Consider the following 25739-nt stretch of genomic DNA (forward strand, 5'->3'; position numbering starts at 1 on the left):
AGCCACGCGAACTACATGAGCATCAACAGTTATGGCCACTTGCTTCGGCCTTGGCAACAACAGAACCTGCAGCCAGACCCGGCACCCACACAAGCCACACAAGCCACGCCAGCCGCGCAAGCTACGGGAGCATCAACAGTCATGCCCACCAGGTCTGTCCTTGCCAACAACGGAACCTGCAGCCAGACCCAGAGCCACACAAGCCACACAAGCCACGCCAGCCGCGCAAGCTACGGGAGCATCAACAGTCATGGCCACCAGGTCTGTCCTTGCCAACAACGGAACCTGCAGCCAGACACAGAGCCACACAAGCCACTCAAACCATGCCAGCCACACGAGCTACAGGAGCATCAACAGTCATGGCCACTTGCTTCGGCCTTGGCAACAACGGAATCTGCAGCCAGACCCAGCACCACACAAGCCACACAAGCCACGCCAGCCGCGCAAGCTACAAAAGCTACGGGAGCATCAACAGTCACGGCCACCAGGTCTGCCCGCGGCAACAACGGAACCTGCAGCCAGACCCAGAGCCACACAAGCCACACAAGCCACGCCGGCCACGCAAGCTACGCAAGCTACGGGAGCATCAACAGTCATGGCCACTAGCTTTGGCCTTTGCAACAACAGAACCTGCAGCCAGACCCAGCACCACACAAGCCACACAAACCATGCCAGCCACGTGAGCCACACGAGCATCAACAGTCGTGGCCACTTGCTTCGCCCTTGGCAACAACAGAACCTGCAGCCAGACCCAGCACCACACAAGCCACAAATGCAACGCCAGCCACGCAAGCTACGCGAGCATCAACAGTCATGGCCACTGGGTCAGCCCTCGGCAACAACGGAACCTGCAGCCAGACCCACAGCCACACCAGCCACGCGAACTACGTGAGCATCAACAGTCATGGCCACTTGCTTCGGCCTTGGCAACAACGGAACCAGCAGCCAGACCTGGCACCACACAAGCCACGCCAGCCACGCAAGCTACGGGAGCATCAACAGTCATGGCCACCGGGTCTGCCCTTGGCAACAATGGAACCTGCAGCCAGACCCAGCACCACACAAGCCACACATGCCACGCCAGCCATGCAAGCCCCATGAGCCAAGTGATCCACGGCCACCGTTGCCCTCGTGCCCCTTTGCTCATGTGCCCAAACAAAACAAGGCACCTGTGTCGCAGTCCCCGGAAGACAGCAAAAGAAGCCTACAGCACCCGGTATTCCCAGGCGGTCTCCCATCCAAGTACTAACCGGGCCCGACCCTGCTTAGCTTCCGAGATCAGACGAGATCGGGCGTTCTCAGGGTGGTATGGCCGTAGGCACCCCTCAGCCCCACAGCAGCGCTCTCCAGCACACACCAGCGCCTTCCTGCCCTGCCCCAATGCCCCCCGCACCCGGCACACGGCCGCCAGCTCCGCCCTCGGCAACAACGGAACCTGCAGCCAGACCGAGCGCCACACAGGCCACGCTGGCCACGCAAGCTACGGGAGCATCAACAGTCATGGCTACTTGCTTTGGCCTTTGCAACAACAGAACCTGCAGCCAGACCCAGCACCACACAACCCGCACAAGCCACGCCAGCCACGCGAGCATCAACAGTCATCGCCACTTGCTTCGCCGTTTCCGACAACAGAACCTGCAGCCAGACCCAGCACCACACAAGCCACACAAGCCACGCCAGCCACGCCAGCCACACAAGCCCCATAAGCCACGCGAGCCACGGCCACCGTTGCCCTCGTGCGCCTTTGCTCATGTGCCCAAACAAAACAAGGCACCTGTGTCGCAGTCCCCGGGAGACAGCAAAAGAAGCCTACAGCACCCGGTATTCCCAGGCGGTCTCCCATCCAAGTACTAACCGGGCCCGACCCTGCTTAGCTTCCGAGATCAGACGAGATCGGGCGTTCTCAGGGTGGTATGGCCGTAGGCACCCCTTGGCCCCACAGCAGCGCTCTCCAGCACACACCAGCGCCTTCCTGCCCTGCCCCAATGCCCCCCGCACCCGGCACACGGCCGCCAGCGCTGCCCTCGGCAACAACGGAACCTGCAGCCAGACCGAGCGCCACACAAGTCCCACAGGCCATGCCGACCACACCAGTCACGCATGCCACGCAAGCCCTACGAGCCACGCGAGCTATGGCCACCCTCGTCCTCGTGCCCCTTGGCACGGCTGCCCAAACAAAACAAGGCACCTCTTGCCCAGACCCCAGGACACAGCAAAAGAAGCCTACAGCACCCGGTATTCCCAGGCGGTCTCCCATCCAAGTACTAACCTGGTCCAATGCTCTTCATGTTCCGAGATTTGAAGCAGGTGTGTGTTTCGCAGAGTGATATAGCCATAGGTTTTCTGTAATTCGAGAAGAAACGAGAAGTTTCGGTTTTTTTCAGTGGCGGTCTGTGATCATACTGCGGAGCGAAATTCGCCTTTTCTTTCCTGAATAACGCCATCCAGGGATTCTCATTAGCGTACAGGGGTTTTTGCAGACCGTGCGCCGGGCAGGGCTGGGTGCTGATGGTTTGGCGGGAACATGTCCGTGTGGAACGGGCAGCTGTCTTTGGTCAGTGCGGCGTCGTCGCTCTGCGATTGGCAGATCCCCATCCCTCCTTGTTCCGGGATTTGTGGCGCTTGACGTCCCCAGCTCAGATTACCCTCCCCTGCCCCAGAGTCCCTATCCTGGCCCTACTGACCCTATCCTACCCTCACAGACCTTACCCCAGCTCATAGTCCCTATCCCACCCACAAGCCCTTCCCTGGCCCACTGTCCCTACCTTGGCCCACAGTTCCTATCCTGGTCCACAATCCCTCCCCTAGCCCACAGACCCTATCTTGGCCCACAGTCCATATTCTGGCCCCACAGTGCCAATTCCCACCCTACAATCACTAAGCCAGCCCTACAGCTGGTATCCCTACCCTACAGTGATTTCAGTTGCAGTCCTATAGTCACTATCCCAACACTGCAGTGATTCCAGGTCCAGCCCCACAAGGCTTATTTCAACAGCCCTAGCTTTGCATTTTCCCACTGCTGGCAGGTGAAGCTTCTCCTGCTTCTTGTGGAAGGATCTTCAGTTTTGCTCCAGGCCAACTTCAAGTCTAGAATCCATATTCCAAACCCAGCCTGAAAAACTTTATTCCAGTTCCAGCCCCACAGTTGCTATCCCAGTCCCACAGTGATTTCAGCTCCATCCCTGAAGTTGCTATCCCACCCCAATAATCCCTGTACCAGCCCTACATTCCTTATCCCCGCCTGACAGTGATTTCAGCTCCATCCCTTTATTTCTCTGCCACCTCCACTGTTTCAGCGTCAGTTCTGCATCTTCCCACTACAGCCAGGTGAAGCTGCTCCTGGATCAGGCTGTGTGGTGATGCAATGTTTTTATTGTATTTTTGTACGTACTTTGTACCCCAATGGTTCATCCCTACCTTCCCCATTTCTACTCCCCGTTGGCCTACCCCAGATCCAAGCCGCTCCCCCGGTGCTCCCAATATGGTTATCCCAATATGGTTATCCCCTCCCTTTGTTCTGGCACCTTCCCTATCAATCACCCAAACCCCTCCCGGAGTTCTGGACTGTTCTTTGTCTGTCACCCGAGCCCTCCCTCCCTAATTACCCTTATATGGTCCCCATCAATCCCCCAAAACCCTGCCCCCTCGGATACCGCCCCTCTTGGAAATCCCCTAAACCTTGACGCCCCATTGGGACATGTGACCCCTCTCCCTCCTCCCACCAGGACCATTGGACCAGGTGTAGGTCCTCCCCCCCAGCGTCCCTCCCTCCTGATCCACCTATTGGTCCCTAGTCGGGTTACTCCCCTTGTTCCACCCCCCTTTATAAGGTGTAGCAGCACTGCAACTGTTGCTCGTTCACCGTGGGTCCCTTCAATAAGTCTTGCGTTATATCCAGTGCCGAGCCTCCCTGCTACTTTTATCTTTCCCTTCATGGAGGGCTGCTGACTGCTGCAGTGCCTGGAGCCTTTGCTCCCCAGGATAGAGCAGAGGCTTCAGAGGAGCAGCTTTAAAGCTCTGCACCTCCGGCTGCTCCCCACTCCTGCCGCACCCCGCTGGAGCCAGCCTGGGCAGTGGACAGCAGCGGTCAGTGCGACAAGACTGGATCTTCTTTTCAGATCCAGCTCTCTCATTCTTCAGCTCCAACTCTAGAATCCACATTCCAGCTCCAGCCTGTCATGGGTGGGAGTGGTAACTTCAGACAAAGTTTATTCAAGAAGCCCTCCCGTTGTGTCACGAGGTGCAGAAAAGGATCCCCTTGCTTTCTAAACTCCTTAGAGAGAGGAGCCTGGGGCAGCTGGATCCAGTCCCAGCCCAGGACTTTGCCAACAATTTTTGTAACTTTTTCCCATAGGTTTTAATGACAGTGAATCAGATATATAAGAATGAATTATTTATTATGATAAATGATTAGACAAAAATAATCAGAATTATTTACTACACACTACGAAAGCTAAAACTATTATACTACAAGATAAGGTAGTGCATTATATCAACGCAATATTAAAGCTATTATATTAAAGTTAGCAAAAAGAAACCATTATTAGAGATTGCTGTAACTCACTCATACCAATGACTGTGAACAAATCTGTTTCTTCTAACCTTTAGGAGTATCCTTGGTAAGCATCCCTAAAACCCAATGGAGGAATCTCCACACACTCCAAGGAAGAATATGTTAGAAGAACCTACTATATGGAAAGAGGACTGGGCTTCTATAGTGGGAAGGAGTTGACCGCCAGTGATATGTTTACAGGTCAGTTTAGCAGTTTATTTGCCAAATCTTTGTCTCATTATCAGCAGGTTGATTTGAGGCTGGTGTGCCAGATTGAGACAGTTGTCCAGATTTTTAGTATGATTCAACACCAAAAACCAGCACATGATGCCCCTCTCAGCCCACCATTGGTAGCTTGCAATATAGGGCATTGTTTGAGTTGTTTGACCACACTTCAGGGCTGGGCATCCTGCTACACAGCCCCACAGTCCCAATCCCAGCCCCAGTTCCACAGTGATTCCACCCCCAGCCGCATGGGATTTTTACGGGATTATTACAGCCCCAGAGTTTTCATTGCTCCACATCGGTTTGGGTCTGGATTCAGCCCCAGGGGGCTTCAATATACCGTCTAGCCTCACAGCCCCAGCCCTACAATCTTTACTTTAAAAACATCATCTATCTAGTAATAGAATAAAAAAAACAGAATAAAATAAAAATATGACAATGCAATAGTATAATTAAATCCTAATACAACTAGAATAATGTAAAACCAAGAGAATAAACAATAAAATAGAATCAGTAGTAAATGAACGTGGATCTAGACTCTAAATGATGTGGACCAATGGAAATGGGAGGGCTGGAGGTGGATTAATCCCATGGGGAAGGCGATGGAGCTGAAGCTACAGGAGCTGCCAGAGGGGTTCCAGCCCCCCCAGCAATGGTACAACCCACAAGCAGGGAGTGGAGGTCTCAGAGCTGATCCAGAGCCAGCCCAGGGGCACCTTTTGGAATGGGGAACCAGGGGCTGAGCAGCTGTTTCCAGCACCTAATGCTGGCTGGGGGGCCTGTGGGCAGGTGGGGTGCAGGGCAAGGTGTGTGCTGGGGGTCAGGGCTCATTTGCCCCAAAGTCGGGGCCCCATTGGGATGGGTGTGGCAACCCATAGAGATATTTAAATTATGACAGTGATTGATTAATGACCTTGTCAACAGCACCGGAGCAAAGTGACAACCAGGAGCAGCTTTTAGCCAGAGGCAGTGGGAAGCTGCAGAGCCGAAGCTGGGGCAGCAGAGCTGGCAGTGACATAAAGAAGGTGGGGCTTGGGGTCAAACCACTGTGGGGCTAGATAGGGGCTGTGGGGCTGGGATAGGCACTGTAGGGATTGAGCTGGAATAGGGATTCTAGAGCTGAAGCTGAAGCATCAGAGACCTGAAGCTGAAATGAAGATCCTGCCTTGGTCCAGGAGCAGCTTCACGTGGCAGCAGCAGGAAGATGCAGAGCTGGAGTGGAAACATCAGAGCTGGCAGAGAAATAAAGCTTGTGGGGCTGCAGCTGAAATTACTGGAGCTGGGATAGGGACTGTGGGGCTGTGATAGGGATTGTGGGGCTGGGATAACTTTAGGGATGGAGCTGGAATAAAGGGAGGGGAGGGACGGGAAGGGACCGGACGGGACGGGACGGGAAGGGAAGGGAAGGGAAGGGAAGGGAAGGGAAGGGAAGGGAAGGGAAGGGAAGGGAAGGGAAGGGGGCCATGCAAACCCCTGCCTTACCTTGCCTACCTTTCTCCTTCCCTTGCTTACCCCTTTCCTTGCCGCTGTCTCCCACTCATAGCCGTAGCCGAGAGCTTTATTTCCACCAGATGGCAGCCTGGATTTGCAGCTGATGATTTCACCCTTGTCTACTCTTTTCCCTGGACACCTTGCAGGCACAGAAGCGCCTTGTGTTGTTGGGCTCGTTGTTCTTCAGGGTGGCCAGTGACCCAAGCAGAGCTCCCCGCTCTCCTCCCCATTCCTCTCTGGTGGAAGGAACGTCTCTCCACCATAGACGTGGCGTCGCGTGAGGGCAATGCGGTGTGGGCACAGCACATGCCACCCGTTCCACACAGCAGCCTATTTTCAGGCACTCCTAATGTGATATACCTGCAGTGGCCTTCCTGTGCCACATGCTGTGGTGACCCTGCGGCCGTCCTGACCTTCCCGACCCTCGCTGGGGCAGTCTAGAGCTGCCCAGGCAGTATGTAGGGGTAGGGTGGCTGCAAATGGCCTCATCAGTCATTTTCCTGAGTAGGTTTGGTGGGAATGAGCTTATCCAAGCGGGTCAACTGCAGGTCACCGCATCAGAGAGCTGTTTACTACCTGCCCGGAGGTGCTAAACAGCCACATAACAGACGCTGGGACCGGTTTCCCGTGACGCACAGGCTCGGGCACGCGGGAGCCATAAGCAGGCGGCGTCAGAGCTGGTTCTTTTCTCTCCCCCTCCTCTTCGGTGGGTAAATCCCATCAGCAGCCACCCTAAACCGCCCCACGCCAGCCCTAATACCATCTCGGGTACGCCATCAGGCTCACATCAACCAGGCGAGGGACCGACGGTCCTGGGAGGGACACCCCTGCGAGAGCCGGGGGGACAGCAGGGATGGCACTGGGCACTGTTGTCCTGGGAAGGGGAGCTGGGTGATGGGAAGAGGCCGCCTGCTGCCCATGTTCTCTGGGGAAGGAGAGGGAATCCAGGCCTGAGCCGAGCTTTGTCCTGGGCTAATTTTAGACCAAGGAGATAAGAGGAGGGAGGCGCATAGAGGGGCTTAAGGGGTCCCTCTGCCCTGGTGCGGGGCAAGCCTGATCTCCGTCGTCCCTGCAGTGGCGCCTGGGGAGCCGACGAGGTCCCGCTGCTCTCCCCGGGCGAGGGGGCTCCCGGGCGGGCTGGGGGCTCCCGGGCGGGCTGGGGGCTCTTCTCGCCCCCCGTAACGGAGCGTAGCAGGCAGCGCTGTGGGGTGCACATGGCCTGTACACCCCAGGGCCAGCACAGCGCCCTGCTGTGGGGTGCAGGGGGGACCTGGGGAGGACCTGTCGGTTGGGAGGTGGGTCGGAGAGTGACCAGGGGATGGGGAGTTCCCTGCATGAGGGTGTGGGGAGACAGCCTGTGTGGGTCACCTGAGTGGAGGGGGCTGCTGTGTAGGAGAGCATACACGTGAGATGTCAGCCTGAGGGGTGCTGTCGCACCACATGCGCGGGGTAACCCCCGCAGGCAGGGGCGACAACCCAACCACCCCACACCCCTCACCCTCCGCCGCGCCTCCTTAAGCGCCCGCCCCGTCCCGACCTCCCTCCGCCCCGTCCCGCCCCGTCCCGCCCCGCTCCCTCTAAGTGAGGGAATAAAGTTGCGGACTGGGGCGGGCGGCCCTAGCTAGAGCGGAGCGGGGCCGAGCGGGACGGCAGCGCGGCCAGCCGGCGGGAGTGCCGGGCCATGGCCTCGGAGGAGCTGGCGCAGAAGCTGCAGCGGCGGCTGCAGCTGGAGGAGAGCGGGGCAGCGGCGGAGGGCGAGGCGGAGGCGGTCAAGGGCGCGGCGGCGGCCGGGGAGGTGGAGGAGCGGAGCTGCTTGACGGCCAGTGCGGGCGCGGAGCTGAGCGCCAAGCTGTGCCGGCGGCAGGACATCAACGAGGGCGCGGCGCAGCCCCGGCGGGCCGCCGTCTTCAACCCCTACACCGAGTTCAAGGAGTTCAGCCGCCGGCAGATCAAGGACATGGAGCGCATGTTCCGCCTGTGAGTGGGGAGGGGGGCTCGCTGCCCGGCCCGTGGGCTCTGGGGCTGGGGCTCTGCCTTCCCCCGCAGCCCCTCCCGGCGCCGGCCCCCGGGGGCACATCTGGAGAGGGGCTGCCCGCTTTCGGCAGTGTGCTCGCATTTCTCCGCGGTTTTGTGGTCGGGCTGGAGGAAGCCACGGCGCGTTCCCAGCGCCATCTGATCCCCAGATTGTCCCTGTGCTTTGCGGGAATGGGGGGAGGCGGGGGGAGGGGGGAGCGGTCGTAGAGTTTGCCCGGAGCTCAGCCCTGCGTTTAGGTCACGGCCTCTGCTCTGCCTGGATTGGGACGGCGGCTGTTTGTGGTGGCACCCAGGAGCTGTGGTTTTGCGGGGCGCTCTGGGTGGGACGGGGGGCTGTGAGAGCACAGGCACTCTTCTGCCCCACACCCTGGGGCACAGGTCTGTGTCCCGGGGCCCGGCAGAGGCGCTGGACATTTGCCCGCAACAACTGCGACCCTGAACACCCCCAGCAGTCCTGCTGGATGTGTCTGGCAGTGTCCTAGCTCCGCGCTCAGTCCTTCCTGCCAGGCTTGGTGCTCCCTCCCGTGCACCCAAACAAAGCTTGAACACAGCTTCCTCTTGCTTCCCCCTTCCTGGGGGCTGGGATGGACTTCCCCTCCGAGCAGGAAGGTTTGTGTTGAAGTCAAGCTGCTGCTAGCAACAGGGAGAGCTGCTTCTGTAAGCAGAAAGGCTTGGTCCTCCCCGGGACCATGATCCTGCCCTTTTCTCCAGACCCTATCCTGGCTCTTGCAGTTAGGCTGTGCCTGGGTACCTTTGTCTGTGCTCAGGTTTCCCTCCAGCACCACAGACCCGTGGGCTCCTGGGGACCAGTGTCCTCTCAGCCCCACGACAGGTTGCCAGACTGGGAGGGAGCTGCTGCCGGGCAGGAGGTGGCAGGAGCACAGGACAAGGTGTGAAGATGTACTTTACCTTATGGATGTGACTGAAGTGAGATTTGTAACTTGCCAGGTTATTGTTCTCCTACCTGAAAGCTGCCTCTAGCACCCTGGATTGTTGTGAGGAGACTAAGAGCTGCTTGAATGCTGCCAGCTCCCAGCACTGCGGGGTGTTGCCTGTCCCAGCCGGGCTGTTGCCACAGGAGACCAGGCAATGAGCTTTTGTGAGCTTACTGGAGTTTGGAGTTCTTTGTTGCACAGGCAGCGTTGTGTTGGCAGCTGGTGCGGGAAGCGAGGTGGTCCGGGTGAGATTGCTGCTCCGCTCTCTCCCGTGTCCCTTTTAACTGTGCTTAAAGGGGGTCCCACTCTATGGAAGGCTGAGACATGGTGCTGGGAGGACTGGAGAACAAACAATGCAAGCAGCTGCAATGCCCAAAAGCTGTGGGCGAGAGCCTGGAGTGGGCAGCAGCACTGCCTCAATAGGGAAGAGGAAAGGCATGGCGGTGATTTTGGGAAATAAAAAGTGGAAGGGCTGAATTGCAGCCTAATTTTTCAACAATGAGCTCATTAAACACCAGCCTTGTAAGCAGGAAAAGCTAGGCTTTGCAGTTGAATGTTAATCAGCTGGTCAATGTAGCTGGAAAGCATTGCATACCCTGTGAGAGCTGCTGATGCCAAAGGGGGAAGAAGGTGGGCTGCATGCTCCCCTGTTTTGTTTCCTAGACAGGCAGCCAGAAAACCCTGTCCTGGTGCTCACTGCTACAGGCACCTGAGGTTTGCAGTGGCAGAGGAGCTGGTCTTTGGTCCATCTGCTGCCAGTGACCTGTCTCAACTATTGGCTGACATCACATGTTCCATGAGGAGAGGAAATGTTCCTCTTAATTCCTGTCAGTCAGAGCTTGAGTTAATGTGATTAAGGCTTTAATTCTCTGTATGGCTTATTGGCCCTGGCCACCACAACTCAGAGTCTTTCTTACATGCCTCTTTCAAAGGCTTATTTTTTTCCCTTTAGTATCTTCTCACTGCCACAGGATGCCAGGTTTCTGCTATGAAACTGCCCATCCAAAAAAAAAAAAAAAAAAAGTTGCTTATCAGTTTAGTGGGACTTGTAAATCTGTAGTTCAGACTAAATTTGAGCCTGTGATCCTGTGCATGGTGTGGGCTGGGTCATGGTGCTTCAGCTGAAAAGATGTCCGGGTGATACCAGCTACCCTGAATGCCTGTCAGGGCATCCCATGGTATGGATGGTGGCTGTGACTGCCAGGGTGGAAGCAAAGAACTCCTCTGAAAGTGGGACTCCCCATAATACGGTGTTCTGTCCAGTGCTGTGTACTGCTGGCTATGCCAGGAGCATCCTTCTAAAGCAGAAAAGATGCTCTTTGCTTTGGCTGCCACAGTTGGGCTCACTTTTTCTCGTCTCTTGTCCAAGCCTCCTCTTGTCAGCATCTCTCCTTTTTGACCCCATTCCACTGGAGGTGGGGTGCAGGTATCTGCTGGAGTGCTGGGTGCAAGCAGCTCTCAGGGTGGATATTTTTTTGGCAGAGAGACCAGGAAGTCTACAGCTCAGGCTAATTATAATGTGACCCAATTAGCTGCCTATTCTGACAATGTGTGAGGACTGTGGTAACCACAATAACCTCTCTTTCTCGAGTCATCTAAGCGAACTCTCAGGGCCTCTGAAGTCTCACAGCTCCCCTTGGTGCCGTCTTTGTCCAGGAAAGTGGCAGAGGGGAGTGTGAAAGCCAGGCAGTGAGGCTGTGCCTGGCAGGAATGACCTTTATGAGAGATGTAAGGGGGAGGAAAACAGACAGGACCTTCATCTGTGGGGTGCGAGGGAGTGGAGAAATTCCAGTCTTGCTATTGCTTCTGTATCTAGGGAATTTTGTGTGTTGCCCACACATTGCGCAAGTGCCTTGCATCTGGCTGGTGGGAGAAGCTGTGATGTCCCCTTGCCCTCCTAGAGCCATTTAGGAGCCCCTTTGCCAGGTGCCCTGGCCTTGTCTGACATGCTGCAGCAGGCTTGATCTCTCCAGAGTTGCCATGTGCTCCGTGTGACCGGCTGTCTGTGGACTCCCAGTGGGCAGGGAGGTTATTCCCATGGGGGGACTCAACCACCCAGCCTGGGTCTGCAGGTCTTGCCCAGCATCTTGGAGAACATCTTAGTGGAGGAGACTCATCCTGCTCTCACATCCCTCCAAGAGCAGGAGAGCTCCTTCTGTCTGGGCTGGGGAGGATGAAGCTGCACGTGGCCGAGGAGCCTGTTCCTGTCCTGACCCTGGTATGGAGGAATTGCTCCCAAAGCTCTTTGCAATAGAACAGAATATTCCATTTGGAATGGACCACCAATGATCACATCTAGTTCAACTGCCTGATTGCTTCAGGGCTGATCAAAAGTTAAGGCTTGTTATTAAGGGCATTGTCCAAATGTCTCTTAAACACTGACAGGCTTGGGGCCCTGACCACCTTTCTATGAAGCCTGTTCCAGGGTCTGACAGCCCTCTCAGGCTCAAGGAAAGGCTTCCTCAGGTCCAGTCTGATCCTCCTCTGAGGCAGTTTTGAACCATTCCCATTTATCCTATCACTGGATATCAGGGAGCAGAGATCAGCACTGCCTTCTCCATGTAAGGTGAAACACAATGCTCAGAGGAAATAAAGTCCTACTTAGAAAGGATTTGAAATATTTAAGTGGAGATTATTACTTCAGCACCATTATTCCAATTGCTTTATTTCAAAACCTCAGTTAGGCACACATTGCAGCATACAGGAACTGCAGATCAAAGTACAGGTGCCCATAATGTGTGGAGCAAGTTAAGGTACAGCAAACACATACAGGGAGGGCAGGTTTTCATTCCAGCTTTTTCCAAGAAATGTAAATGTTTAGAAACTGCTCTTTGATCCTTCAGGATCTGGGATTTCTCACTCAATTGTCCTTTTTTTATTAAGTGGGGTTTTAGAGGCAGCTGGAGGATGACTGCAGAGTCAATACAGGTGATGCAGTCCTTGGCATCTCCTTTCTCCTCCCTTCCTGATCCCTCTTTCTTCTGTGATGTAACCCCCCAGCAGCTGTGTAACACCAGTGCAATGCTTGTACTTGGGCAGTAATTGTGTGTGACAGACTTCATGCTCTCAAGCAAGTCTGGTCAGCAAGCATTCCCTCCTTCCCCCTGATTTTGTGTCCTCCTTTCCTCTCCTGGTGCTTCGGCAGCCAGGCACACTCTGCAGTCCGGGTGGAAGCAAGCCAGCCTGGGAATCTGGGTGCATCCTTGTTGCAGCAGATTTTGGCAGCTGCTGCTGTGTCTCATCTGCTGCCAGGAGCGCTGCTGTGGCGGCAGCGTGGCAAAGCTTTATCACAGCTGCCACGGTGCCTGTACCTGCCTGCGGCATCCCAGCTGTCGCAGGTGGGACCTGCCATGCCCATAGCACTGACCTGCTGCTGGACTGGCCTGCCTGTGACGTGAGGTGGCTGTGCCTGTTGGCACAATTCCCCTCTCTCTGTAATGCCTGCACATCACCCGGGTGAGGCTTGGCTCATGCCCCAGGGAGCTTTGAGCCCGAAGGAAACGAAGCTCTGGTGTCATGGCAGGACAGTGGGTGATGGCAGGGCTGGCCCGGCGCCTGAGTGCTGTGTGCTCTTGCTGTACCACTCCTGGAGTACAGGATGGGATGGCTCCCGTGGATGCTGGGCAGTGTTTAACTTGCCCTGGTGCCCTCTTCCAGCTCTGCCTGTGAGGGTGATGGCTGTCCATCACCAGGGCATGCTGTGCTGCAGGCAGCTGTGTGTGAGAGGCATCCGGGGCTGGCTGAGCCCAGGGCCCTGAAAGGGGGCTCCCAAAAAGCAGACAGGGGAGCTTTATGATCTCTCTAAAGGCAGACTGTGGGGTCTTTGGTAGGACTGAGGTGTGCTGGGAGCAGCAGCTGACCAGCAAGGTGCAGTCTGCATTGTGCCCCACAGTGTTGAATTCCTGTGGTCTGCTTGGGGGGTAGTGGGGAATGAATTGTGCTGTCTCTTGTGCCCTATAAATAAGCCTCTCCCTAAATAGTCTGGCTGCACAGCAGCCGAGTGGCTGTACCCAGGTCCTAAAATAGTTGGGCTGTTTTAGGAGGCGAGGGGGGCAGGGCGGGAATGTAGCAGTTTGCAGGGCACTGCCATTGGGTTTGGCTGTCTGGCTGTCCCTGAGTGCAGGGACTGGTAACCTGATTTCTGGGTGCTTCTCAACACCAGCTGTACTCCGCGCCAGCGTGCTCAACACCCATTGTGTGGCTGGTACAGCGTGCTGCTCTGCCAGGCCTGCTGTTGGCAAGACCCCATTTCTCACAATCCTGGCTTTGTCCTGCCTCTCTGCCGGGATGAGCCCGGAAGCTGTGCCCCATGCTTAACCCTTTCAGGGTGGCGTACTGGCCCCTGGGCCGGTGTTTAGCTGCAGGTAGTGTCCATAACAGGAGGGTGAGATGAGCACAGCAGGCACAGGCTGGGCTTGTGCCCTACTTCTGCCTTCCTCTCTGTTACCCAGAACTTCCATGTGGGGCTGGGCAGTGTCCCAACCCCAGATGGGCAGCCCTTGGAGGGGGGGACCTTGGTATTATTTTGCTTCTGCACCCAGCCAAAGGGCAGCATGAGCCTGCTGGGCCCCCAGAAAACCCAACCCCAGGTGCCTCTCTGCCATTACACATTCTGCTGCTTTGTCTAATCAAAGGCACTGTGTCTCCAACCACCTTACTCTGGAGGAACAACTCTGCACCCTTTCTCCCAAACTTGAAAGAAAAGCAAACTGACGATTAAATATTGCACTTACTATGCTTCTGTGATGTCTTGGAAGTGCATTTCAGTGCTGGGCTGGGTAATGCTGTGATTGTGCCTTAATTAACTGACACCTTCCTTGCTGTGAAGAACCTGCTGCACTTCCTCCCTGTGACATACCAGGTCTGTGACCTGGTTTCTGCTTTGATGGAGGCTTCTTTCCTAGTTTTTCAGAAAGCTGTCCAGCCTAGTGGGCTCATGGGTTTGCTGGGTACAGAGAGTGCAGGCAGATTGGTAACAGGGGCTCTGTGCCAGCCTAGTCTGGGAGTTATGTCCCTGTCATGGGGAGTCTCTTGGTCCTGTGACCCTTGGAAAGTAAGAGCCACAAGGAGTATCAGAAATAGTTGTGGGGATGGTGGGACTCGGGAAAGTCATGGAGGCCACCCTAGTTTGGGGAAAAAGCATGCTGTGCCTGTGCTCATGAAGGCAGGGGCAGAGATCTTGGCTGCAGCCCTGCCTTGTGCTGCCCACACCTGTATGCTGTTTGGGCTTGGTGGCTTTGTTTCATGCCTTCCTTTGCCACAGCTTCCTCTGTGGCTGTGAGGTTTCTAAGCTGGAAAGAGCTTTCTTCCAGGGTAACCACAACTGTGCAGATCTCTGTCTGGGATGGCTACAGCCCTCATTTCTTTAGAAGAGAGCTAACAGTCAGTGAAGGATGATGGGTGGGAGGATTTGTCTGGCTCCTGCCCACTGGAAAGCTTCAGCACCGTGCCTAGGGTTTCCTTCTGAATGGTTAAAAGGATTTAACTCTGTCAGGGTTGAGATGGTGGCGGCGGGGCAGTGGCAGGCTGTGTGCGAGGCCTGAGCCCAGCTTGGGAGACTCTGCCCTGTCCTCTCCTGTGAAGCCCTAGCTCTGTGCTGAACCCCGATGGCAGGACCAGGATGAAAGACAGGCTGATAACAGAGCGCCCGTCCCCGCAGCCTTTGGACTTTGAAAGCCGGTGATAGCCCTGCTGGGTGTGAAGTGCTGGTCGATGGGTGGGCCGGATGCTTTACTCACACTTACAACAGATGTTGGGAGGAATTGGTGCAGAGTCCTAGGCTGTGCACAGCAGATCACTCACTGCCTCCCCATCTCTAAAGCATTCCTCCCCTTGCATGGGTGCTCTCCTCTGAAGAGTCCTTACAGTCCTTGCTGCTCCATTGGGAGCATGGTCCCACTCTAGTCTTGCTTCTGGAGGTGGGCCCTGGTTTCATCTGCCAGCCTGGCCCTTTAGTGCAGCCCTGGCACCACAGCCCTGGCTGGGATTGCTGTGCTCCCCTGGGGCTGTCTTTCTGCTCTGCCTGGGGACACAGAATAAACAGCTGCCCTCAAGCACGGTGCTTATTGTGGTACAAAATCGTTTTGGAGAGGAAAGATCTTAACAGCTAGAGGGGGGGAGTTTTGCTTACAAAAAAAGGAATGCTTTCTGCCAAGAGGTTCTGCTTGGTCTCTGTTCCTTGTTTCTCCTTGAAGTTAGCAGGAAACCTGGCAGCAGCTGACTCTGCATGCCTTTGCCTCACCGTGTTGGTGCATGGTGTAAGCTGCGTGCAAGTAACCTTTGTGCTGGACAGGCAAGTGGATGAAATGGAAATCCCTCTGAGATAAGCTGAGTTCCTCCACGTTCCTTCTGTGTGGGTGGTTTGGTCTGAGCTCCCCTGAGTACTTCTCTCTCTGGTGAGACAGCTCTGAAAGCTGACAGCTACTTCCCTGAGCTTAATATATCTCAGCACTAGCCATGTCATGCAGCTTCCCCACTTCCCTGAGCTTTGAACCACACAGTGACTTTATCCATGTGCACAGTTCCTCTTCTGGGGAGATGAGTATGGGGATGATGATGGTTGACCCCTTCCCCTTTGCACCCTGCAGGTATGACTCGGGACGGGATGGATATATCGACCTGATGGAGCTGAAGTTGATGATGGAAAAGCTGGGAGCCCCACAGACCCACCTGGGGCTGAAGAACATGATCAAGGAGGTGGATGAAGACTTTGATGGGAAGCTCAGCTTCCGTGAGGTGAGGGTGGCTGCAGTAACAGACTGGGATGTGGCTGTGGGGTGAAAGGAGGAGGCAGCTGGGCCCAGTACTCTGCCCTCTCCCCTCTGTGTTTTTCTAGTGGTGGGGTGCAATGGAGAAACCGGTGAGCTTCCCCATGCCAAGGGTGCGGAGCATTGTTAGCCTCCGTCTCCACGTGGCAGTCGTGGTACCTGATGCCAAAGCTCTCCAACCTCCCTGCTTGCTTTGGGAGCACATTTGAGCCCTGTTGCAGCTGCTGGGAGTGCTTGCTGAGCTCCCTGTTGCAGCTGGAGGGAGTTATATCCCTTCTGTTTCCAGGTCTCATTACTTGGCTCCTGTGGTACAGGAGCTCAGGCCTCATTTCAGGTGCAGTGCAGGAGCTGTGCTTGGAGCAGCTCGTCTCATGGAGCACATGTATTGGGACCCTCTCTGCATCATGCAGTTACCAGCCATGGCAAGCTTTATTGAGGGGTGGTCACCTCCCTGCAGCAAGGAATAAATATGGGGATGCAGCAGTTTGGTACTGCATGCTGGCTCAGCAGGGACACAGCTCAAACTGGTCTGTCTGTTACCAGTGTACTGTGACAGCTGGGAGGACAGGCCAGGATCCTCTGCCAGGCAGAGGAAGAGAGGAAATCTTAGCAGTGACCTGCATGCACTCAGGGGTACCCAAATCATCTCAGCAGGAAGGGGGGAACCCAGGTACCACAAGCTCCTGTTGCATCATCTCCTCCTCTCAGACTTTGATAGCTGGCTCGGTCACAAGCAAATGTCACACTGTGGCTTTCTGAATTAACCCACAGCCCCTTAGGTAGCAGGAGGAGGGGCAGCACTGCTTATGTCTTGTGCTGGTTTTGAGGGCTGTGCTGGTGTCCTGCTTCCTTCCACCCTGCGAGATGGCTGCGGTGGGCCCCGAGAAACAAGGGAGTGGGCTCCCTTGTTTCTGCAGGCATGATGCTCTCACCATGCCTCTTCCAGGGTAGGGCTTGGAATGTCACGGTCTGTTGTGGAAGTTTGAGAGCTCTGGCAGTGCTGGGAGGGAGGATGAGCAGCTGAGGCCCGTGACTGGCTGGGCTGGTTGGGGCATGAGGGATGACTTGAGCTGCTGTACCATCTCTCTGCACTGGCACATCACACCATCTCCCTCTGCTTTCATGCCCCAAGGGCTTTGTTGGGTTCATTTCACTGCAAGAGGGCAGCAGAAAAAGACAGAGGCCAAAGACTTGGGTTACAAGAGAGGGGGAAGGGTATGCAAATCTGGGAAGTGAGAACCTGTCCCCGAGTTCCCTGGTGCCCAGTCAGAGGTGAACTGGAGGTAGCAAAGAATCCAGTGGAGCAGGAAGAGCACCGTGCCCATGGCCCCAGGTCACTGATTGCCAAATCACTTTGTGGGCTGAGGAGCCCTCTGCCTCTCTGTGTGCCTTCTGGGCCACCCTTCATTCCAGGTGAAGAGCTGGGGACAGCCTCCAGGCTTGCTTCAGGGGCTCTCTCCCATGGAAGAGAAATGCCTTTATCCTCAAGGTGCTGAAAGATGCTGTGATGTCCTGGCATCAGTGTCCTGGCACGAGTGGCAGAGCAGCTCCCCTTCTGCTGCCACCTGTTTGGAGCACAGCCGCCTGCACGGCTGCCTGTGCTGTCAGCCCCTGGCATGTGGCATGCAGCAGCTGGTGCTGTTGAAGCTTCTTGCCAGATGCAAAACAATGGTCAAGCAAACACAAGCTTGAGTGGCCCATGGGTTGGAATGAGGGAGCATCACTGGCAGAGCTCTGGGGACAAATTACACAGCAGCTTTGGCAGACACCCAGAGCTTCTTGTGGTAGAAAGGAGCAGGATGTTTCTTGCCTTGCTGCAGGTGTGCCCTGTCCAGCTGCTGTGTTCAGGCAGAGGTCAGTCAGGGAAGCAGGTTCCTTGGTGGGTTAGGAGGCCTCAACAATCCCATAGGCCTGTCCCATTCTGCTTTTCATTGGTGGTGACAAGCAAGCATGTGGAGGGTGACTAAGCTGACTTGGGTCACTCAGATAATACCAGGAGAAACCTAGTTTAAATGAGTGCCTGAACTCAGTAGGGTGCAACTATGGCACTGGAGGGCTCCTGTCTGCCTATCCAGAGAATAGCAAGTCCTGGCACACCTGCCTGAACATACTCTTCTTGTGGCCTGGACAGAGAATTGGTAGGGACCTCTTTCACTTGCAATAGATCACCTTTTTCTGCTGCTTTGAGTAGTGTTCTCCCATTCCAGGTAAGCTGTTGCCTGGCAAGCAGACTGTTGATGAACCACAGGTCCTGTTAGGAAAGCTGCCTTCTACCATTGACCTTTGAATGTCCACCAATACATCAACAATTAACTCTACAAGATTCCTGCTGTGACTCAAGCAATGAAATTTAGGCTTAAAAAGATTAGGTGTAGTGGGAGGAAAAAACCCCACACCTCTGACTGTCTAGTTCCATCATTACCACAGGAAACCAGAGTTAATTGCTGTAATAGTAATGTGTAGTTGGAGCTGCTGCTACCTAGACCTCACAGAAATCCACCCATTGCCCCTCACACCCTCACCAGCTGAAATGTTGACCCACATGACGTGTTTGCTACCAGGGTTGGTGCAAACCACATCCTTACATAGTGCTGCTTTTCTGGCAAGCTCTTGTTGCAAGGCTGCTTGCTGCTGCCTGTCAGTCCCACACCTTTCCTTGCATGATGTCCAGCCTGGCCCTGTGGGGTAGGTCTTGGATCATGAAGGATATGAGAGCAGATACAATTTAGCATGTTAGTGGGTTGGAAAGTGTGGGTCCTGTCGTCCTCTTTGAGAGCAGAGCTTTGAAAGATACCTACCTACATTATTCACTTTTGCTTCTCTGTTGACATTTCCCCGAGACTTAGCTGCACGTGGTGTGTCCTGGGCCCAGCAAGGGCGTGAAACAGGCTGGCAATGGGAGCTGAATGCAGATTTGCTGGTGTTTTCTAGTTAGTAAGGACCAATACCTCGAGGGTAAATACCTGGTGAGGTTGGTTGCAGGCTGTGTGCTGACATGAGGAGGGATTGCTGCTGAGCTCCTGTGGAAACCAGCATGATGTCCCATAGTCCACCTTGCTGGATCCTTGGGACTGACGTTACGCTCTGTCCACCCCAACCAATGTCTCAGTCCCAAGTTTCCTTTAGCTCAGCCCACCTTTTGTGGCCACAGCAGCCTATATTCTTCTAGAGGATTGTTGCCCCATCCCTTAGTTTCAGGATGATTCATGCTCATTTGTACTCATGACGCAGTCCCTCCCCAGGTGGCAGCTGTATCAGACCTCAGGACTGTGCTGTCTCCACTGCTCTTTTCCAATGCCAGGAAGTGGGACTTGCAGGGTGGAGCAGGAGGAACCGTGACTAATTCCAGCCTAGCTGCCAGCCCTCTGTGTCACCGTGCTTGGTGGTGACGAAGAGGAACTAGCCAGAGCCCAGCGGATCTGAGCAGAGGGAGGGGATGTCTTGGGGAGGATTTGGTTTCTTTCCAAGCAGGATGCCTTTGCCTGTTCAGCAGTGAACCATTTATTTCTTACATGTGTGTATTGGGTTTGCATGGCCAGGTTTTCATAGTGGGGGGTCTACAAGGAGTGGCTTCTGTGAGAAGCTGTTAGAATCTTCCCCCGTGTCTGGTAAGCTAAAGCCAGCTGGCTCCAGAACAAACCTGCCACTGACTAAGGTGAGCCAATCAGGAATGATAGTAATGCCTCTGTGATAACATATTTAAGAAGGTTAAAAAGTTGTTGTGCAGAGGTAACTATGGCCAGAGAAGAGAAGAGTGAGAATCTGTGAGAGGAACAGCTTTGCAGACACCCAGGTCAGTGGGGAACGAGGGGCAGGAGGTGATCCAGGTGCTGGAGCTGAGGTTCCCCTGCAGCCCGTGGTGCAGACCATGGTGAAACAGGCTGTTCCCCTGCAACCCATGGACGTCCATGGGGATGCAGAGATCCACCTGCAGCCCATGGATGAGACCCATGCCCCAGAGCAGGTGGTTGCCTGAAAGGAGGATGTGAACCCATGGGAAGCCTATGCTGGAGCAGGCTCCTGGCAGAGACCTGCAGACCTGTGGAGAGAGGAGCCCATGCTGGAGCAGGGGAAAGACTCCTTTCCCTGCACCGTGGCAGGAACAACCTGTCAAGAACTGACCATAACCCCCATTCCCTATCTCGCGGTGCCACTGGAGAGAGCAGGTAGAGCTGGGAATGAGGGAGGGGTGGGGGGAAGGTGTCTTTAAGATTTATTTTACTTCTCATTATCCTGCTCTAATTTTGTTAGTAATAAATTCAGTTAATATCCCCAAGTTGAGCCTTTTTTTCCTATGACAGTATTTTGGTGAATCATCTCTCCAGGTCCTTAACTCATGAACTTTTGCTATATTTTCTCTCCCCTATCCAGATGAGAAGGGGAGTGATAGAGTGGCTTTGGTAGCCTGGCATGCAGCCAGGGTCAACCCACTGCAATGTGTTTGGAGAGGGAAAAGTTCCCTTGCCAAGCCCAGCCTGCTTTCTGCTTGCCCTGTGCTGAGCACTCACGGGTTAAGAGGCTGTTGCATGGAGCAGTGCCTGGTGACGCTGCCTGTGTGAGAGGGTGGCCAGCGCTGCTGTCATCTCCACACCCTTCCTCATGGGAGGCCTTCCCAAATTCTTGCATTCCCACCAGCTTCTGTGAGCAACTCGGAGGAGGGCTGGCTCAGTGTGGATGCTGGGACTCTGCTGCCCTCCTCTGGGACAGCTCGGGCTCTCCATAGGAAGCAGCAGACTATCCAGCCTGCCAGTCTGAGGAGCACAGTACTTGCACTCCTGTGCAAAGGGATTTCAGGGCAACCCTACCCTGGTATCTGCAGCCCTCTGGCCTGACCTGAAGTGCTGCACTGGTGCAGCTTTGTTGCTTGTGCTCCTTTTGTACCTGGGTGGCTTGTCCTTGTGTCTGTTCTCTCCACGCTGTTCTAAGCACTGAGACACGTCCTGGGATCACCAAGAATAGCAGGGAGTTACAGGACCTTTGCAAGTACACCTAGGGCTTCCACATCTTAACCTGGAGTTCGGTTGGCAGGTGGATGGTGCTGCAGAGGTCTTTATTTTTAAGCAGGCAGGTTTTGTTCCTTCTGTTAAAACCAAAAAGTATGCTTTTATGGAATGAAATACAACTTTCTTTTTTTGTTTGTTTCCCTTTGCAATTCACTTCCCAATACCCACTCTGCTGGATTCGTTAAATGGCCGTGGTTCTTTCTAAAAGGACTGCACTGATGCCTTGGTTTAGGGAGCCTGAGGTGAACCGGAGCTGTGTTTGCCCTGCTTTCATTGTCATGGTATGGGATCTGAGTCCCTAGAACCCTGGGGAAGCTCGTGGGGGGCTTGTGAATACACCATTAGGGTATGGGGACATAAAGAGCTATATCTGAGCTTGCTCCATGGTTGTACTGGGCAGGTGCAGTGGTGGCCTCCTTCCTCTAACCACAGAGAAGCTCAGGCTTGGTAGGAGCTGTGCTTTACCAGGGCTCTGGTTCCCAGGAAACCTTGTTTTCCTATGAGATTCCTACTGCTTTTAGCGTGTAACAGGACTGTGTACTGGAGCACAAGTTCTTTGGTACCACTTGGTTTATCTAGACCTGGTTTCCTTTGCTCTGAAGTGTGAATTCCATCCTCTCCAGGTGATTGTGCTGTTTCTATTTTAAGTTGTTTGAGCCTTAGTGAAAAACCTGAATGTTTCCTCTCTGTCTTGCTAGTTCCTGCTGATTTTCCATAAAGCTGCAGCTGGGGAACTTGAGGAGGACAGCGGCCTATTGACTCTTGCGAAGCTCTCGGAGATAGATGTATCCATTGAGGGAGTCAAAGGAGCCAAGAACTTCTTTGAAGCTAAGGTATGGTGTGGCACAGAGGAATATGAAAAAACTCAGCTGTAGCTGAGTTTCCTTTCAAATTTTGTTGCACTCTAGCTAGAGCCTTTCTATGGCTCAGTCAACACACCAGAGCAGTGTAATTCAGTCTGTCTTCTGGGTCTTACCCTCGTAGAGCTGACTGGCTGATCTGTGTTCCTGTGCTTGGAACTAGCCGGCTGACCTCTTTTAAAGACAAAAGTGCTGAGAAAAACAATGCAATAGGGTCACAGTTTTCCCATTTTGCAAAACCTCCCTCAACCAGAATACTCTGAGTTCAGTGGTGAATGGAATGTTTTGGAGTGTAGGATTTCAGACATCTTTCTCGAGCAGCTCTCTGTAACCTTTGGAACCAAAATTACTCTGCAGGGTCCTGGGGTTGGCAGAAAGAGCTGTACACCATCTGAAACTGACAAAGCACCCTTTCTGAAAGCTCTTTTGGAGAGAAAATAATCCTGCTTGTTTATATAAGAAGTTTTTTCCCAAGAGCCTAACACAGCTATTGCACAGCAGATGTACTGAGATGAAAGCTGGAAAAATAGCCAGCAAGTAAACAATGTCTCTTTGATCTGCAGATTATCCATGGTGTAGTATGATGTTCTCAGATTTGGCTGTGATTCAGAGTGTTTTCTGCAGCAGTTTCTCCCACTGCATACTCACAACCTATGCTCTGCTGCCTGCTTGCAGAAATAATGTATGTGACCCAGTACTGATGGCGTTGTTTTGGTCCCATGTTAGTGACTTATTAGTAAGTGACCTTTCTTTTGTTGATGTTAAAGTTAAGGAAGGTAACAGGTATTGGGTGTAAATACCCAAACACTGCAGTGTAATTAATACTTGAGCTGTCCTGACAGAGGATCTCAGCAAGCACTGGGAGGTGCAGCGAACAGTTCTGTGTTGCTCATCTGGGAGTAGCTCAGGCTTTGGTTCTCCCTCTGATGCAAGGCTTGACACTCATTTATTTTCTCTCTGTCTCATAAAGGCTCAAGCCCTCTCCTCAGCCAGTAAGTTTGAAGCAGAGATAAAAGCTGAGCAGGATGAGCGAAAGCGGGAAGAGGAGGAAAGGAAGCACCGACGAGCTGCTTTCAGGGAGTTAAAGTCTACATTTAGCCAGTAACTGACCAGCCAATATGCACTCTGAAATTGCACATGACTTGGTACGTTTCCCAGATCAGGGCTCTGCCTGGACAGAACTGCTTGGATCCTGCCTAAAACTCATCACAGCTTCACTAGCCTTCCTTTCCTGAAGATCCTCCTGAATTCCTAAGGGCACAACTCTTGCAGTTACTATGCATTCATAATGATGTGAATAGTAGGAGCTATGTACAAGCTATTTGCTCTGAACTGTTACGAGCACATCACCCTAAAGCAGAAACAGCAGGTAGCAAATTATGGGTGAGCAATGACAAGTGTCACGTTTGCCTATTTCATTCTTTCCTATACATCCTTTTTCTCTTAATCCTGTATTAATTCATTCCTTGCTTACAGGCAAGTAGTGAGGTCTTGTGTAAATCAGGGTGTACAAAGTACAGCTTGACTTCTGTATGTTTGTACTGCTGTTGGGTGTTGTCACCCTTTTTGTATTCCTCAAAGCCCTGTGCCACAGGCTCCGTGAAAACACTGTGAAGAGAGAAAGATAATTACTAGGGACATGGATCAAATTCACTATCATTTCCTGTAGCATTTTCTACCACCCAGCATGTTGAAGAGTGTTCCAGTTTCTCTTCTCTGAAGTGCCATAGTAACAAACCCTTCAGTAAGAGGCGAGATTTCCCAAGACTTCGAAGGGAGGAAGCTGGCTCTCTTAAATGAGGAATAGAAAACTGAGTTGCCTGACCATTTATCTTCTTTCACATTCCATCACATTTAGTGTACTGTACAGTTTCACTGTTATTTTCCAGCCTTAGGCAGCTGTATCTGTTTTTTGGGGGTATTGTCAGCTGGACAGTGCAATTGGATGGCACACTGAGGTTTTCTATTTGGAAATTTGCTCATAGCCTAAATCATGAAGGTGACATTGTTTGATTTCATTAGAGGCACAACAGAGGACACCAGCACAGCATACTGAGCAACCCCTGCTCAGAGAGCAGGGAGGTGAGCACATTTAACTGAACTGAATTTCGAGGGCTTGCACTATACTATTAGCCATTTTCTCTTGGAAACACAGGAAACTTGCCCACAAATGTTGAGATGCCCACTGCTTGTCTGGATATAAACACTGTTGGTGATGGCAGGGGAACTGTGTTCCTTCAGAGACCTCTCTCAAGCCATGTATTTGCTCAAATTCTGCCTCTGCTCTTGCCCCAATTCGTGGCAAAATTTTTTTTTCCCCCAGAACAAAACTCACCAGTCATCTTTTCACTTGTCTGTTTTGCTTCTTAAACTGTGAGCACTAAACTGTGAGCATGGAATAATAAATAGAAAAACCTCTACTCTTTAATGTCAGGTGAAAGAATTGCTAAACAATTAAACTGTGTATATATCTTCACAGATTATATTTTATAAATCACGCTTTTTTAGCTAAATATTTATAATTAAATGTTTTTATACTTTACAACAAAGCAGATAATTTCATCTTCAATTATTTCTCCTGTTGCTGAAATGTAAAAATAAAGCATTGTTATCTCCAGTCTTGTCTGTGGTTTATTTCAGGTTCCTGAATATAGCATTTTTCACAAATTACAGTAGTAATCCCCAAAGCTTGGCATCCTGACTTGGATGAGTGGGGGGAGTGTTCAACCCCTTCTTGATAACACTTCCTCTTCTGCACAGCAGTTCTGGTGTAAAAAGCCCTAATGTTTGCAATTCCTCGGAAAGGGACATGGCTGTGTAAATAATTGAAGTACTGCCCACTGCTAAATGTTGACATCTGAAGGTTGTCAGCCTTTCCTTATCTTAAAATAGCCTCTGTCTCAGCCCCCATAGTGCCCCAGCTGGGAGTGGGGCAGGTTGCTTCAGCTAGAATTCCCTTTGCATTTCCTGCTTCTGCCTTTATTAAGGGAGAAAAAAGAAAAATACATGGATGTCTGAAAATGTGTCCAAGCATTTTGTTTCTACTATTGCAGATCTGCTAAGCTTTGCTGGCATGGCCACACTGGGGAAGGGGGTTCAGGAAGAGGTTTAGCCATGCCTCGTTTCAGGTCCAGTGATGAAATAGAAGCCATAAATATTTCATCCCGTGCAGATCTGCTCTGTGCTGATACATCCGCTGTGTCTATGAGTCCTCAGGTCTCAGAGGTCAGGTAAAATCAGGGTGAAGTTTCCTTAGTCTCTATTTCCCCAGGAAAATTGCAACACTGCAGCTCTTGATTTTTTTTTTTTTTTTTTTTCCCTTTACAGCATAGGCAAGCACTGCTGACTTGTGCTGCTGTGCACATGCAGCTGGGTAAGGAGCCCAGGGCTGCAGGAGAGGAGGGTGGAAAAAGGCTTTCTAGTGGTTTTATTTTAATAGAATTGAGTAAACTCCAGCTGACAAGTTTTAGTAAGGAAATGAACATTATCTGTGGTTTTGTTCAAACAGGTGCTGTTAGTTGGGACGTGCATTCAGTGCAATGAACAGTAAGTGCTTTTGGATGTACATTTATTTTGAAGTTGCAGCAATGTGTGTTTTGAAATTAGCTTTGCAAAAATGGACATTGGGAAAATAGTTGCTTTCTGAATTGTTCTGTTTTGCTGGCAATTACTGGGTTGGATTAACAGTGTCATTAGGTTATGCAGAAGTACTGAAGAGAAGTTTTCTAGCTGTATCTCCCACCTAAAACCATGTGACAATACTTAGTTGTATTTACTTGTAATTTATCTATTACAATCCTTGATGCTCTGTCCTTTTATGCCTGAGGTCACCACAGGTGGCTCTCAAAGGTCCTGGCAATTGCAGCTCTCTT

General features: G+C 52.8%; 1 protein-coding gene, 1 long non-coding RNA gene and 2 other non-coding genes across 4 annotated transcripts; 2 read left to right on the forward strand and 2 right to left on the reverse strand.

Moving 5' to 3' along the window:
- Window positions 1–1201: 1201 nt before the first annotated feature.
- On the reverse strand, window positions 1202–1320 carry LOC120410516. The gene has a single exon (XR_005602718.1). It is a non-coding gene; the product is annotated as a 5S ribosomal RNA (ribosomal RNA).
- Window positions 1321–1806: 486 nt separating this feature from the next.
- On the reverse strand, window positions 1807–1925 carry LOC120410501. Its single transcript, XR_005602703.1, has one exon. It is a non-coding gene; the product is annotated as a 5S ribosomal RNA (ribosomal RNA).
- Window positions 1926–4045: 2120 nt separating this feature from the next.
- Window positions 4046–6112, forward strand: LOC109143381. Its single transcript, XR_002043508.1, has 3 exons — window positions 4046–4086; window positions 4609–4753; window positions 5702–6112. It is a non-coding gene; the product is annotated as an uncharacterized LOC109143381 (long non-coding RNA).
- Window positions 6113–7867: 1755 nt separating this feature from the next.
- On the forward strand, window positions 7868–24484 carry EFHD1 (EF-hand domain family member D1). Its single transcript, XM_039557216.1, has 4 exons — window positions 7868–8245; window positions 15825–15972; window positions 21706–21840; window positions 22838–24484. Exons 1-4 carry the CDS (start codon window positions 7950–7952, stop codon window positions 22970–22972), a joined length of 714 nt encoding a protein of 237 aa, XP_039413150.1. The 5' UTR covers window positions 7868–7949; the 3' UTR covers window positions 22973–24484.
- The last annotated feature ends 1255 nt before the right edge of the window (window positions 24485–25739 follow it).

Source organism: Corvus cornix, chromosome 9, assembly GCF_000738735.6.
Source record: "Corvus cornix cornix isolate S_Up_H32 chromosome 9, ASM73873v5, whole genome shotgun sequence".
Lineage (NCBI taxonomy): Eukaryota > Metazoa > Chordata > Aves > Passeriformes > Corvidae > Corvus > Corvus cornix.